The following is a 14,127-nucleotide window of genomic DNA, read 5'->3' as shown; positions in this document are numbered from 1 at the left end:
CTTTACCTTTGAATAATGTAGTCTATGTAATATTTTAAACTGAATCAAACAGTGCCTAGCATTAATAGAGCAAGAATGAATGTGTTCAAGACTAGCTTCCCAAACATCCTCGGAAATTTTTATGCCTAATTCTTCTTCCCATGCATTTTTGATTGATTGCGTGCCCGGGGACTTAAAGCTCTGAAATATACTATATAGATATGAAATCACCCTGTTCATTCCTACTCCCTTTTTCACACACTGATCAAGACTATCTAATTTTGCTGCAGTATAATCGGGCAAATATGTTTTGACGTAATCTCTGACCTGAAGATATTTTAAAAAATGATTATCAGGTATACTATACTTCTCCTGCAACTGCTGAAATGAGGCAAAAGTCCCAGACACATATAAGTCTCCAATCTCACGTAATCCCTGATTCTCCCAAATACCAAATGAACCATCCAAAGTAGACGGAATGAAGGAAGGATCTGACGCAATTGGAAGCAAGAAAGACATTTTCCTAAAACTGAAGTGGCTTCTTAATTGATTCCAAATACGGGTTGTATCATAAATAATAGGGTTTCTTTTACATAAAGAATGATTATGAGCTGTAGGAGATAAAAGGACAGCGTCTATAGCATAGGGCAAACAGTCCTCTCTTTCCATCTTCAACCAATTAGCACACACTGATGGATTCTCAACATGTTGGACAATATTTCTCACATTGGCCGCCCAATAGTAATGTATGAAATTTGGTAAGGCCAATCCTCCTTCTGATTTAGATTTACAAAGATGATACTTACTGATTCTACACACTTTGTAATCCCACACGAAAGGAATTATAATGGAATCCAATTTTTAAAAAAAAGATTTTGTTAAGAACAGTGGGATATTCTGCAAAAGATACAATAGTTGTGGAAGAAAGGTCATTTTAATAGCGTTGACCCTACCCAGTAAGGAAATTGGCAACGTTTTCCAAAATTTTATATTATTTTTGAGCTTATTCAGCAAGGGGTTAAAGTTTGCTTCAAACAAAGAAGTGTATGACCTTGTTACCTCAATACCTAAATAAGTAAATTTGTCAATAGAAGTTTTAAAGGGGAAGGAATGGGGCCAGGATGTATGCTTAACATAAATTGGCATTAATTCACTTTTGCCCCAATTTATCCTGTATCCAGAAAATGTCCCAAAAGAATTAATCAAGGTTAAAATGTTTGGAATACTAACTTTGGGGTCTGAAATAAATAAAAGAATGTCATCAGCATACAGGGAAATTTTGTTTGACGTGCTACTAGTATCATAACCAAAAATATCTGGATAGACTGAGCTAAAGGCTCTATTCCTAAGGAGAACAGTAAAGGAGATAAACAGCAGCCTTGCCTTGTACCCCTGTGCAGCTTGAACTCTGGGGAAAGTGTTTTATTAGTCAAGATCCTTGCACAAGGATTGACATATAGCAGCTTAATCCAAGATATAAAAGAGTCTCCAAGATCAAACCTTTTCAAAACAGCAAACAAATAAGACCACTCAATTTGGTCAAATACCTTTTCTGCATCAAGTGAGAGCACAGCAAAATCTGGAACAGCAGCTCTAGGTGTGTATATAATGTTAAAAAGGCGTCTAAGGTTGTCTGAGGAATTACGGTGTGGTATAAAGCCTGTCTGATCAGGGTGTACTAACTGGGCCACCACCATACTCAATCTGTTTGCTAGAATTTTTGTAAATATTTTCTGATCCGAATTTAGCAATGCAATCGGTCGGTAGGACCCAACATCCTCAGGATCTTTACCTTTTTTAGGAATCAGTGTAATAATTGCCTCATCCACTGTGGGGGGTAGACACATGTTCTCACAGGCATGCTTATAAACCCTTTGCAGGTAAGGGGAAAGTAATTTATCAAATTTTTTGTACAGTTCGTTACAAATCCCATCAGGGCCAGAAGTTCTACCACACTGTGTAGACATTATAGATTTTGAAATTTCCTCAATTGTGATTTCAGCACTAAGCTTATCTCGCTCATCCTGATTTAATGTGGGTAGTGCACAGTCCTGTAAGAAATCATCCACTACCTTTGGGTCAACATTGGATTTGGTAGTATACAAATGCTCGTAAAATTGTTGAAACCTCCTATTTATGTCTACTGCCTTGTTAAGAATGATACCAGATTCTGATTTAACTGTATGAATTGTCCGGTCAGATTCTGCTTTACGAAGTTGCCTTGCTAAAAGTTTCTGTGGTTTATCCCCAAATTCAAAGCATTTTTGTTTTAAATAAAGAAAGGATTTACTAATTCTCATCGACAAAATCTGGTTAAGCTTGAATTTAAGTGCTGATATATTTTTACATTTTTCAATCGTAGGATTAGCTGCATTTTCCCTCTCTGGTTTTTTTATTTGATTTTCAAGTTCTGCTTGCTCTGCTTTGTCTCTTTTCCTCTGTGATGCCTGATAAGATATAATACTACCCCTTATGTAAGCCTTGAATGTATCCCAGAGTACAGATGCTGATATGTCAGGTTTGTCATTAGACTCAAAGAAAAATTTAATTTCAAGCTCCAAATAAGAGCAAAAGCTAGGATCTGTCAGCAGCTGGGGATTAAGCCGCCATATGTTTTGTGCTTTATCTACTTCTCCCAGTGTCAAGGAAAGGGTCACTGGACTATGATCGGATATAATAATATTATGATACTTGGCACCACAGACAAATGGCATGAGTTTGGCATCCAAAAGAAAATAGTCAATTCTTGTATAAACATTGTGAACATGAGAGTGAAATGAGTACTCTTTTCCAGCTGGGTTTAAGATCCTCCAAATGTCATATATATTAGAGTTATTGATAAATGCCTTTAAAAAAGTGCTCGTGCTGGAAGAGGGATTCCTTGTCGTTGCTGATTTATCTAGGTACTGGTCCAAAACACAATTGAAGTCACCCCCAAATATTAAATTTGAATTAGAAATATCAGGAATCTTGTCAATTACCTTCCTGAAAAAGTCAGGGGAATCATAATTTGGCCCATATACATTCAGTAAGGTTACAGGTATAGATTGCAATTCTCCAGTGACAATAATATATCTACCCTGCTTATCCGCAATAGTAGAATGGTGTTTAAATAGAACTCCTTTGCGAATTAAAATTGCCACACCTCTGGCTTTGGCTGAAAAAGAGGAGTGATATACTTGCCCTACCCAATTAAATCGGAGCCTAATATGGAAATCCCGTTTAAGATGGGTTTCTTGCAGAAATATTACATCTGAAGAGAGAGATTTCAAATGCGTCAAGACTTTCCTTCTCTTAACTGGATCATTAACCCCACGCACGTTCCAGCTAGTAAACGTTAGACCCAGACCCTTCCTACTAGAATTCTCAGGAGCATTCTGCATAAAGACCGTATAGACAGATCATCATCCAATCAGACGAAATAGAACATTTGTAATAATTTGCAGCATTCATGTTGTCCCACCCCCCACCCATACAAACCCAATATAACGCTAACAAAAACTGTCTGGCTGATGCCACAAAAGGTACAGCACGACTCACGTGGACAGAGAACCAAATCAATAAAACAGGTCTTAAAGAAAAAAGTAAAAACAAATACCCATCCACCATCAACTGGACTAACTCTTATCAACCAATTATAGTCCCACTATATAAACACGCTGAGTTAACACGACGCTAGGTTCAAAAGCTCAGCTAAAACATTTAGAATGATCCACCCCAGTATCAGTTTGAAAATAAAGTATAACATCGATCTCAGACATGACAAATAAATGAGTATAGCTATACATGCATTAGCGCTGCAATTATAGGGCACACACTGTAAACACTAGCGTTAAAACGCTTAACCTATGTAAATACGAAATTTGCAACATCCAGTCCAAAGTGTTACCTGCATCTTACATGACCGGCTAGGAAAACAAAACAACTAGCCTACGAGTTGTTGTAACGAGGCCACTTAAGTTTCACGGTCCTTTATCAGTCCCAAACTGCTCGTGTGCGAACTTCATTGCCTCTGTGGGATCAGTGAAGACTTTCTCAGTGCCCTTGTATGTAACCCGCAGTTTGGCCGGTTTGTCCCTCAACAACTGCCTGACTTTAGTGAAGGCGGCTCGGCGTTTAACCACCGCCGGGGGAAGTCTCGAAAGATGTAGATGGGCTGGTTATGGAAGCGCAGACTCCGCTTAGCCGTGACCATGCGCATAATGTTCTCCAACACATGATTGTAGTGGACCCGGAGAATAAGATGGCGCGGAGGACTTCCATCCTCGGGCTGGACTCGCAGGGCTCGGTGGGCTCGGTCGAGAAGCGGCGGCTCCTCTAGTTCGAGCACGTCTTTTAGTAACTCCGCTACAAAGTCCCTCATATTTTGGCCATGCTCCAGTCGTTCTTGTACTCCTGCAATCCTTAAGTTTTGCCTCTTGGAGCGACATTCCAGATCAAGGCATTTCTCAGAAAGGTCCGCTACTTCAGCAGCCGGCGTTTTGACTTGAGCCTGAAGGGTTGGAATGGGATTGGTATGCTCTAACGTAGCATGGTGGCTATCAACCGTCGCCTTCAGCACGTCTATCCTCGCATTAACATGCGATTCCAGAATCGCAATTTCTCCCCTTAAAGAGTCAGTAATCTCTAAAATCTAAGCTTGGCATCAATTGTAGAGCAGATATCCGACTTCATTTTACTGAGGTCCGAACGCAGAAGCTCAATAGCTTGAAGAATTGTTTCGTTAACCTGTTGCTGCACACTTTCACCTGCGCCATCGCTCTCCGGCAAGCCCGAGGACTCTTGCTGGCCTTCTTCTTCAGTGCTCTCTTTGTGCCCGGCTCTTTTCGGGGACATTTTTCGCAAGCCAACCGAAACACTTAAGCTCTTAAGTGTAGAATCACTCCACAACCAGTTTGCTCAGATAATTCCAACTCACTTAAGTGAAATTTTAAGCGAAATTCGCGGGAGCTACCCAGATTGCGTCCTACACCGCCATTACCACCGGAAGTCCCCCTGACCCCCAAGACTTTTGGGATCACATTCCGTGGGCTGATTAAAGGTGGAACTTTTGGAAAACATGAGTCCTGTTACATCTGGCGTAAAGCTACCAGCACATTCCACCATTAGAGAATCATACCAATACCAGCACTCAAACATGGTAGTGGTAGTGTGTGTGACCTAAAGCTCTAGCGCAGTGGGGTTATGCAGCAGGACAATAATCTGAAGCACATCAGCAAATCCACCTCTGAATGGCTCAAAGAGACAAACTTAAGGTTTTGGAGCGGCCGAGTCAAAGTGCTGACTTGAATCCCATTGAGATGCTGTGACAAGATGTTAAATGGGCAGTTCATGTTCGAAAATCACACAGTGCAGCTGAATTACAGATATTAGGTTTTGGGGGCAATTACTTTTTCACAATAGTTTGGTTGATAGGTTAGGCAGGTCACATGGTATTGGTATTGAATAAATCTTTATCTTCAATAAAGGAGGGATCATTTAAAAGCTGCGTTTTGTGTTTACTTGTGTTGTCTTTGTTTTAGAATGTAAAAATAGAAGTAGAAGAAATCGGGTGAGGGGCAAATACTTTTTCACAGCACTGTAGAAATCATCTTTATCTGAATTATTTGTTCTGAGGATTTCTTTCTCTCCACAGAGAGACCAAAACCTGCGGTGTCCATACAGCCTGATGATCAGGTGTTCAGAGGAGAGGCTGTCACTCTCACATGTGACATACAGGGAGGAGGAGTCTCTAACTGGCAGTACAGCTGGTTTAAAGATGGTTCATCCACTCCTGTCAGGAATGAACAGCAGTACAGTATCAGCTCTGTTACAGAGTCTCACAGAGGAACATACACCTGTAGAGGAGCAGAGAGAGGAACATCACGCTACTCACACACCAGTGATGCTGTTACACTGACTGTATCAGGTGAGTGTGAAAAAGTTTTCAGCTCACTTAATACTTAACTAATGAATCAGAGCTTAATAAAACGTCTTCATTACATTGAATGATTATTAATACTTAACTAATGAATCAGAGCTTAATAAAACATCTTCATTACATTGAATGATTATTAATACTTAACTAATGAATCAGAGCTTAATAAACCGTCTTCATTACATTGAATGATTATTAATACGTAACTAATGAATCAGAGCTTAATAAACCGTCTTCATTACATTGAATGATTATTAATACGTAACTAATGAATCAGAGCTTAATAAAACGTCTTCATTACATTGAATGATTATTAATGCTTAACTAATGAATCAGAGCTTAATAAAACGTCTTCATTACATTGAATGATTATTAATGCTTAACTAATGAATCAGAGCTTAATAAACCGTCTTCATTACATTGAATGATTATTAATACTTAACTAATGAATCAGAGCTTAATAAACCGTCTTCATTACATTGAATGATTATTAATACTTAACTAATGAATCAGAGCTTAATAAAACATCTTCATTACATTGAATGATTATTAATACTTAACTAATGAATCAGAGCTTAATAAAACGTCTTCATTACATTGAATGATTATTAATACTTAACTAATGAATCAGAGCTTAATAAAACGTCTTCATTACATTGAATGATTATTAATACTTAACTAATGAATCAGAGCTTAATAAAACGTCTTCATTACATTAAATGATTATTAATACTTAACTAATGAATCAGAGCTTAATAAAACGTCTTCATTACATTGAATGATTATTTAGAAGTTTAAAAACAATATTAAGCTTCTTTCAGAACTGGTCTATAACTTTGTACAGACTTCAGCTCAATGTAATGAAAATACCACGTTCACTTCACCAGAGCAGCTACGGCAAATTTAGAAACACAAACTCGGCTCTAAGACAGGCTCACACTGAGTCTTTGATCCACTCAGATTATTATGAAGTTCAGAAAGTTTTTCTTTTGTAACTTCTACAGTTCTGAAATCAGGGTTTGCTGATTCCCCACTTCTTGCGTCCTTGCAGTGTTTTCTGTGCTCTTTTCTGTAAATCATAAGGATTGAAATTTTAATCATTATAACAGCGTCATGTTCAGCCTCTGACTGTAAATTATGCTCTGAGACTCTGTTCTTTCTTCTGTTCTCTCAGCTCCTGTTTTTAGAATAAGGCTATTTTTACAGCAAAGGGTATTTTAGTGGTTTATAATCAGTATTTAACATTTCATTATATTGTTTTTTATTGCCTCCTGTACAGTATTAACAACCATACATTTAAATCTCACACATCAAGCCAACATACACAGGATTTTAAAAAAGATTTTCTACGTAAGTCCACAGTGGGGTCCAGAGTTTCCAGAATTTATGCGTTTGGTGACGTAGATCATAGGTCAGTTTCTCCAGAGGAAGCAGAGCTGCAGCCTGGGAAAGCCATTGCTCAACAGATGGCGGAGAGGGGCTGGCCCACCGAGTTAGGATACATTTTTTTGCCAGAAATGAAAGCATTAGAAACAAAAATTTGCTATCAGTATCAAAAATACGTTCCACTCATATTCCCAAGAGATACAGGGCAGGAGACTCTTCTGAAATGGTGTTTGGAAGATTGTTTCTACCCTAATATGTACTCTGTCCCAGAAAGTGCCAATTCTTTCACACTGCCAGAAAGCATGAAAAAATGTTCCTCTTTCAGTTTTACATTTAAAACACAAATTAGATCTACCTGGAAACATCTTCCTTAAGCAAACAGGTGTAAAATATATCTTATTCATGAATTTAACATTAAGCTCATGAACACCAGATGAGGAACATTTGGGAAACAAGTCTTTACAAACATTGCACCAGTCCTCTTCTGTGATTGGTTGGCCCAAGTCCCTCTCCCAGCCTCCTCTCAGACTGTCTGATGATGGTTTAACATGTTTTAGCAAAATGCCATGAATTGGTGAAATCACCCCTCTAGCCCGGCTTTTCTTAACTAGCAATTCTTCAAGGTCAGTTAATTCCTTTCTGAATCTCCCATCATTAATAGTTGAGATGATCAGGTGACGAACCTGGAGATATTTTAAAAGTCTGACCTAGGTAACTCGTACTCTTCTTGCAGTTGTATAAACGATTTGAGCAAACTTCCAGAAAACATGTGGGAAATGTTTTTAGTCCCTCTGTCAAACCAAACTGAGAGTCCAGAGCTATTCAGCTGAAAAGATAAATCTGGGTTATGGGCCAGGGGGGACAATAATGAAAGACAATGAGGGATATTAAGATATTTCTTAGCATCTGTCCAGGTTATAAGAGCATTGTATAACACACAGTTCTCAGAGACACACCTCACCTTTACAGCATTATTAATGAACGGTAAGCAATCAAGAGGAATAGGGCTACACACTTTAGCTTCCATAGAGACCCAGCAAGAATCCAGCCTATTTGCACACCAACTGATCATGTGCTTAATTTGAGACCACCAGTAATACAACTGCATATTAGGCACACAGGCACCCCCTTCCTCCGTCACTCTCGTTAATCTGGAGAAAAGGATTGACTGAAATAAATAAAGTAAGCGAGGGAGGATATTCATTCTTATAACATTCCCCCTGCCAAATAAGGAAATGGGGAGAAAGTTCCACAATTTAAGATCATGTTTTATATTACTCATGAGTGGGAGATCATTTTTGTCAAAGAGATTATTAAGGTCTGCAGTAATGTGAATACCTAAGTATTTAAAACCTTCTAATGCTAACTGAAAGGGGGATGTACCTGCCCAAGGTGTGTTGGGGGATATATTTAGAGGTAGAGCTAACGATTTTGAAAAACTGATCTTATAGCCAGAGAATTTACTGTATTCTGATATGCACTTCATTGTAGCTGAAATACATTTTTCTGGGCAGGCCATGTACAGCAAAACGTCATCCGCGTAGAGTGAGATTCGGTGGTCTGCTCCTCCTACTCTAATACCTGAGATGTCCTGGTGGCATCTAATTGTTTCTACCAGTGGATCAATTGATATAGAAAAAAGCAGAGAGAGGGCAGCCTCGTCTTGATCCTCGGCCAATCTGAAACTTTTCAGAAAGCAACCCATTCGCATTAACGACAGCGTCTGGGTCGGCTGCATACAGCAGTTTAACTAAATGAATAAAAGTAGGACCCAAATTGAGTTTTTTAAGAACAGCAAACAAAAATGGCGAATCAATTCTATCAAATGCTTTCTCTGCATTGAGAGAATAGTATAAAACAAAGAAGTGAGAAAATAGTAATAAAACACGAGAAAACACGAAAACAGTGGCTATTATCCCCCCACAGGGACCAGCACCCTGCAGAGTACAAACAGGCACACGATTATTCAAACCAGCCACTTAACACTGAGCTCTTCAGCTCCTGCTAGACCCCTGAATCCTGCTAAACCCCTGCTAGACCCCTGAGTCCTGCTAGACCCCTGCTAGACCCCTGAATCCTGCTAGAACCCTGAATCCTGCTAGACCCCTGAATCCGAGTAGACCCCTGCTAGACCCCTGAATCCTGCTAGACCCCTGCTAGACCCCTGAATCCTGCTAGAACCCTGAATCCTGCTAGACACCTGAATCCTGCTAGACCCCTGCTAGACCCCTGAATCCTGCTAGACCCCTGAATCCGAGTAGACCCCTGCTAGACCCCTGAATGCTGCTCCAGCTGTAAAACCCATGTCCGGGTGTTTAAGGCTGGTTTAGGCGAGTCTGGGTGGAGGTGAGAGTTGGAACTCCTACCTGCTCGTTAGGGGCTTCACGGGCGGAGCTTCACTGCTGAACCTCCCGACCTGCTCTATGATCACGGACGCCGCTTGGGCCGCTCTGGAAATCGTCCTCACGCACGTGATTTGCAGCGTCCACGATCCGCGTCACGACTTTCTTCCATCTGACGCGGACTGCTGACTACGACCGGCAGAAGACCAGACGAGACTAAACGATACTGTGGCGAACTATCGCGGGACTGAAACACACCTGGAGCACGAAGATGACTGCCTCCAGGGGCTGCTTTCAAATTAAAAGTCCCCATCTCACCCTTAACCCTGCTGGCTACAGCTAGTAACCTGCGTATATGTACAGAAAGATGCAGAAAAGGTCAGTGTAGACCTACAAAGTGCACCTTTATGTAGGTGTTACTGATGAAATGTCCAGTGAGTGGCCACTCAGTTCACACAGCAGGCGTAACTAATTACTGTTGTCTACTATGATCACTATTAACACAGTAGATGTGTTTGAAATATTTCTAAAGCATTTCATTTTTACTGCAAGCAGAATATAAACCAGCTGTGATGGTGTTTCAGAGCCGTGTCTACAGTGGAGACTCTGTCACTCAGAGCTGTGGATCAGGCAGAGTAAACCAAACACAGCTGATACGTTTCAGCTTCTTTGTGCAGAAAGACAGACGTCAGCAGTTAATTTACAGAATAATTCTGCTGTAAACTGTAGAGAACTGCTGCACATTTACAGCAGAAACACTGCAGTGATCTACTGTCCTCCTTAAAGCAGTAGACTGCAGTAAAGAGTGATGCAGTAATTAGCTGTGATTTGCTGATTGTATTGTGAGAGTCTGCCTGTCTCTGAACGTTGTGGTGATAGAGGACAGAGCTTCCCATCATTCCTTGCAGTTTTTGTGACTGTGATTTTTGTCTTAACATGTAATTCTTACTGTAAATATACATCTGAATGCAGTTTACATGTTTGGGTATTCTAGTCATGGTGGTGTTTTGTGTTTCAGTAACTGGACCAGCCTGTAAAGTTATAATACAGTATGGACGCCATAAATAAACAGAAGTTATTGTTATTTCACACTAAACCGTTTTAACATGAAGAGTCAGTGCAGCTCCTGCTTTGAACTCCCGGCCACTATAAAGATGTAGAATTCTGCTCTGCTGAGCTGCTGTGTTATTCTAGTGTAAAACAAGCTTTAGTCTGATAAATCATCAGAGCTCAGAGCTCAGAGCGGGGTGGGCTACTATGCTAGCTGACAACATGGATCAGAACAGATTTAGATGAGAACATGTTTGCAGAACAAATTAGTGAGTCATTATTTTATTATTTCTCTGTTCCACAGTTTCACTGAGTCACAATACAGGCTGATGCATTTTCATTCTTTTATCATGGTACTCTGCTGTGTTTGTTGATGGAAATAACAGTTTGTGTCAACATGAATTGAAAATATTAGGAATTTTAAGACGAGTTTATGTTAAATTTCGCTTCACAAAATATTTGGTGGGTTGTGAGACAAACACTGCCTCTGCATGATGACCCTGACCTGACAAGGTTTGGCTTTAAAAGAATGCAGTTACTGTGGAGATAAAATGTGACTGGTTAAAAAACAACACAGTAAAAAGTAAATAATACACATTGTTTTATATTATATGTTATTATTAGTAATATATATTATTAGTTTCTTTCTTCTGTTCCTACAGCTTTACCCACAGCTACACTGACTGTAGAGCCCAGATGGAGGCCTGTGTTCACTGGAGAGTCAGTGACTCTGAAGTGTGAGATACAGTCTCACAGTGACTGGAGATATCAGTGGTATAAAGGCAGCAGTAGAACTGCAGTCAGTCAGTCTCAGACAAACACCTTCACCATCAGATCAGCAGCAGATCAGGATCAGGATCAGTACTGGTGTAGAGGAGAGAGAGATTACAGACCCATATCATCACAACGCAGCAACACTGTTACTCTCACAGTGAAAGGTAAGCTCTATACTATCATCACTGCAAAGTTTGAGTTTATTAAAATCAGTTAATTTGGGTAAAATTAAATTACTGGTAACACAGAAAATATAATACAGTATATTAATGTTGTGTTTGGGAACATAAATACAGAAGCTCTGGAGGGTAACATGAATAAAACAAGTTCCAATATTTATTTTCTCTGCCTGTATAACAAACAAAAAAAAAACAGCCAAATGTTTTTCTAAGATCATTTTCAAAAATCTGAAATATCAGAACGGCATGAAAGCGTTTTTTCTTTTTTGAGGACTAAGTGAAAGAAATCACTGTGAGCTACAACTGTGGCTACAATTAGCACTATAGACCAGCTTTGATCAGCAGGGCGTGGCTGTTTTTCCCCTCACCTTTCAGAGACCTGGTGAAAACTATTTCCCTTGATTCCTGATGGGTAAGGGAAAAAACAGCTGCTGCTGCTGGTTAAACGTGTTAGCCAGTTCTTTATCATACCTTACCTGTCTAGTGCACCTCAGAAGTAGAAAAAACTGTGGATGAAACATCAGCAACTCTCTTTTTTGTCGTCTTCCCCTTCAGGGCTGTCTGTATTTTTATATGTAAGGTGTGTTTAGTGGCTTCTGTCAGAGGTTTGGACATTTTTCTGTTCTTAAAGCTTTCTGTGTGTTACTTTAGCATGGGGTTTCAATCTTTAACTGAACTCTGGGAAAAGTGGATTTGTGACAACAAACTGATTTGTTTGGTAGATAAATTGAGTGTTTAGGGTGGGAGTTTAGTCTGAACTGTGTGCTTCATCTCCAACAACAGAAAAACCTAAACCTGAACTCACATCAAGCCATAAAGGAGCTGAAAAATGTTCATGCTTTATAGTTTATATAGACATAGAAAACATCATCACAATGATTTGTTCTGAGGATTTCTTTCCACAGAGAGACCAAGAGCTGTGGTGTCCATACAGCCTGATGATCAGGTGTTCAGAGGAGAGACTGTCACTCTCAGATGTGACATACAGGGAGGGGGAGTCTCTAACTGGCAGTACAGCTGGTTTAAAGATGATCCATACAGACATGTCAGTAATGAACAGCAGTACAGAATCAGCTCTGTTACAGAGTCTGACAGAGGAAAATACACCTGTAGTGGAACAGAGAGAGGAACATCACGCTACTCACACACCAGTGATGCTGTTACACTGACTGTATCAGGTGAGTGAGATCATCTCTTCAGTGTTCATTAATCTCAGTATCACAGCAACACAGATGAGACCAGATGTTTGAGTTTGTGTTTTTATTAATGAAACTGACTCTAAATTCTCTGAATCTGCACTGCTGCTCTCTTCTTTCTGTAGATCTACACAAAGCTACACTGACTGTAGATCCAGTAAAATTATTCAGAATGAATTAATGAACAGTATCTGGTGTTTGGTCACGAATATAAAAACACAAATAAATGAATGAATAAAAGGACCAATCTGGATTATAATGTTTTCCTTTTTCCTAACTCCTCCCCTTCTTTTCCCTTTTTCTCTTCCCCCTCCCACACACCCTTCCACTCCCTCTCTATCCTCCCTCCATTAAGTTTTCCCTTTCACTTTACCCTTTCCCCTAGCGCCACCTGCCTAATAACCCCAGTCCCCAAAGTAAATGTTACATTACTAAACAAACAGCCCAATTATCCCAATAAATTAATATGACAGTATATGATTAGAGAATTGGGATACAGAGGAGAAAAAACTAAAAGTAAATAAATAAATACAAAAAAATTACATAAAAAAATAAATAAAATTATTTTAAAAAAAAAAAAGGGGGGGGGGGGGGGGTCAGTCATCTGGTGTGGTCTGAAGAGAGTTGAAATAAGAAAGGAAGAGGTTCCACTTCGATTAAAACGCTGCAGTATTGCCTCTCAGAGTAAACCTCATCCTATCAGGTCTAAGAAAGTGCATGACATCGCAAAGCCACCTTGAAATTAAGGGGGTTTTGGAGATTTCCATAACAACAAAATGCAGCGCCTCACTAATAAGGATGTAAAAGCCAAAATGTCCAATTGTCCGCTGGTGAGCAGGGGTACATCTGTAGAAAGGCCTAATATTGCTAAAGAACAGTTCACTTTGATGTCCACGCCTAGAACTTTTGACATAGTTTTAAGTAAGCAAGCCAAAACTTGCGTAAAGCGGGACAGAAAAAATACACATGGCTCAGATTTCACGGTGAGGTATGACATTTATCACATTGGTCGTTGGTGGTGTTCAGATAAAATTTAGAAAGCTGAGATTTAGATCGGTGAACTCTGCAATACTTTAAACTGAATTAATTGTAGTCTTGCACAAGGTACACTTTCCCGCACCTTGGCGATAAGACTTATCCCACCATTGGTCGGTTAGGGCAACGCCCAGCTCGTATTCCCAAGATCTTTTCATTTTATTCGTGGAACAGGCGTCCAGATGAACAAGCTTCGAATAGATGTTGGATATACAACATTTCTGAAAGGGCTCTAAAGACAGAAAGTCATCCAAGGGATATCCAACAGG

At 39.7% G+C, this 14,127-nt stretch overlaps 1 protein-coding gene across 1 annotated transcript in view; it reads left to right on the top strand.

Annotated features, from left to right (window-relative positions):
- The window catches only part of LOC108415279 (Fc receptor-like protein 5), a 93,409-nt gene that overhangs the window by 36,127 nt on the left and 43,155 nt on the right, over positions 1 to 14,127 (top strand). The window contains exons 4-6 of the mRNA XM_037535042.1: positions 5,615 to 5,887; positions 11,337 to 11,612; positions 12,533 to 12,805. Coding sequence (XP_037390939.1) covers positions 5,615 to 5,887; positions 11,337 to 11,612; positions 12,533 to 12,805 — 822 coding nt within the window. The remainder of the gene's footprint in view (positions 1 to 5,614; positions 5,888 to 11,336; positions 11,613 to 12,532; positions 12,806 to 14,127) is intronic.

This window comes from Pygocentrus nattereri, chromosome 2 (genome assembly GCF_015220715.1).
Source record: "Pygocentrus nattereri isolate fPygNat1 chromosome 2, fPygNat1.pri, whole genome shotgun sequence".
In the NCBI taxonomy this organism is placed as follows: domain Eukaryota; kingdom Metazoa; phylum Chordata; class Actinopteri; order Characiformes; family Serrasalmidae; genus Pygocentrus; species Pygocentrus nattereri.
This window is presented reverse-complemented; position numbering and strand designations above follow the sequence as displayed.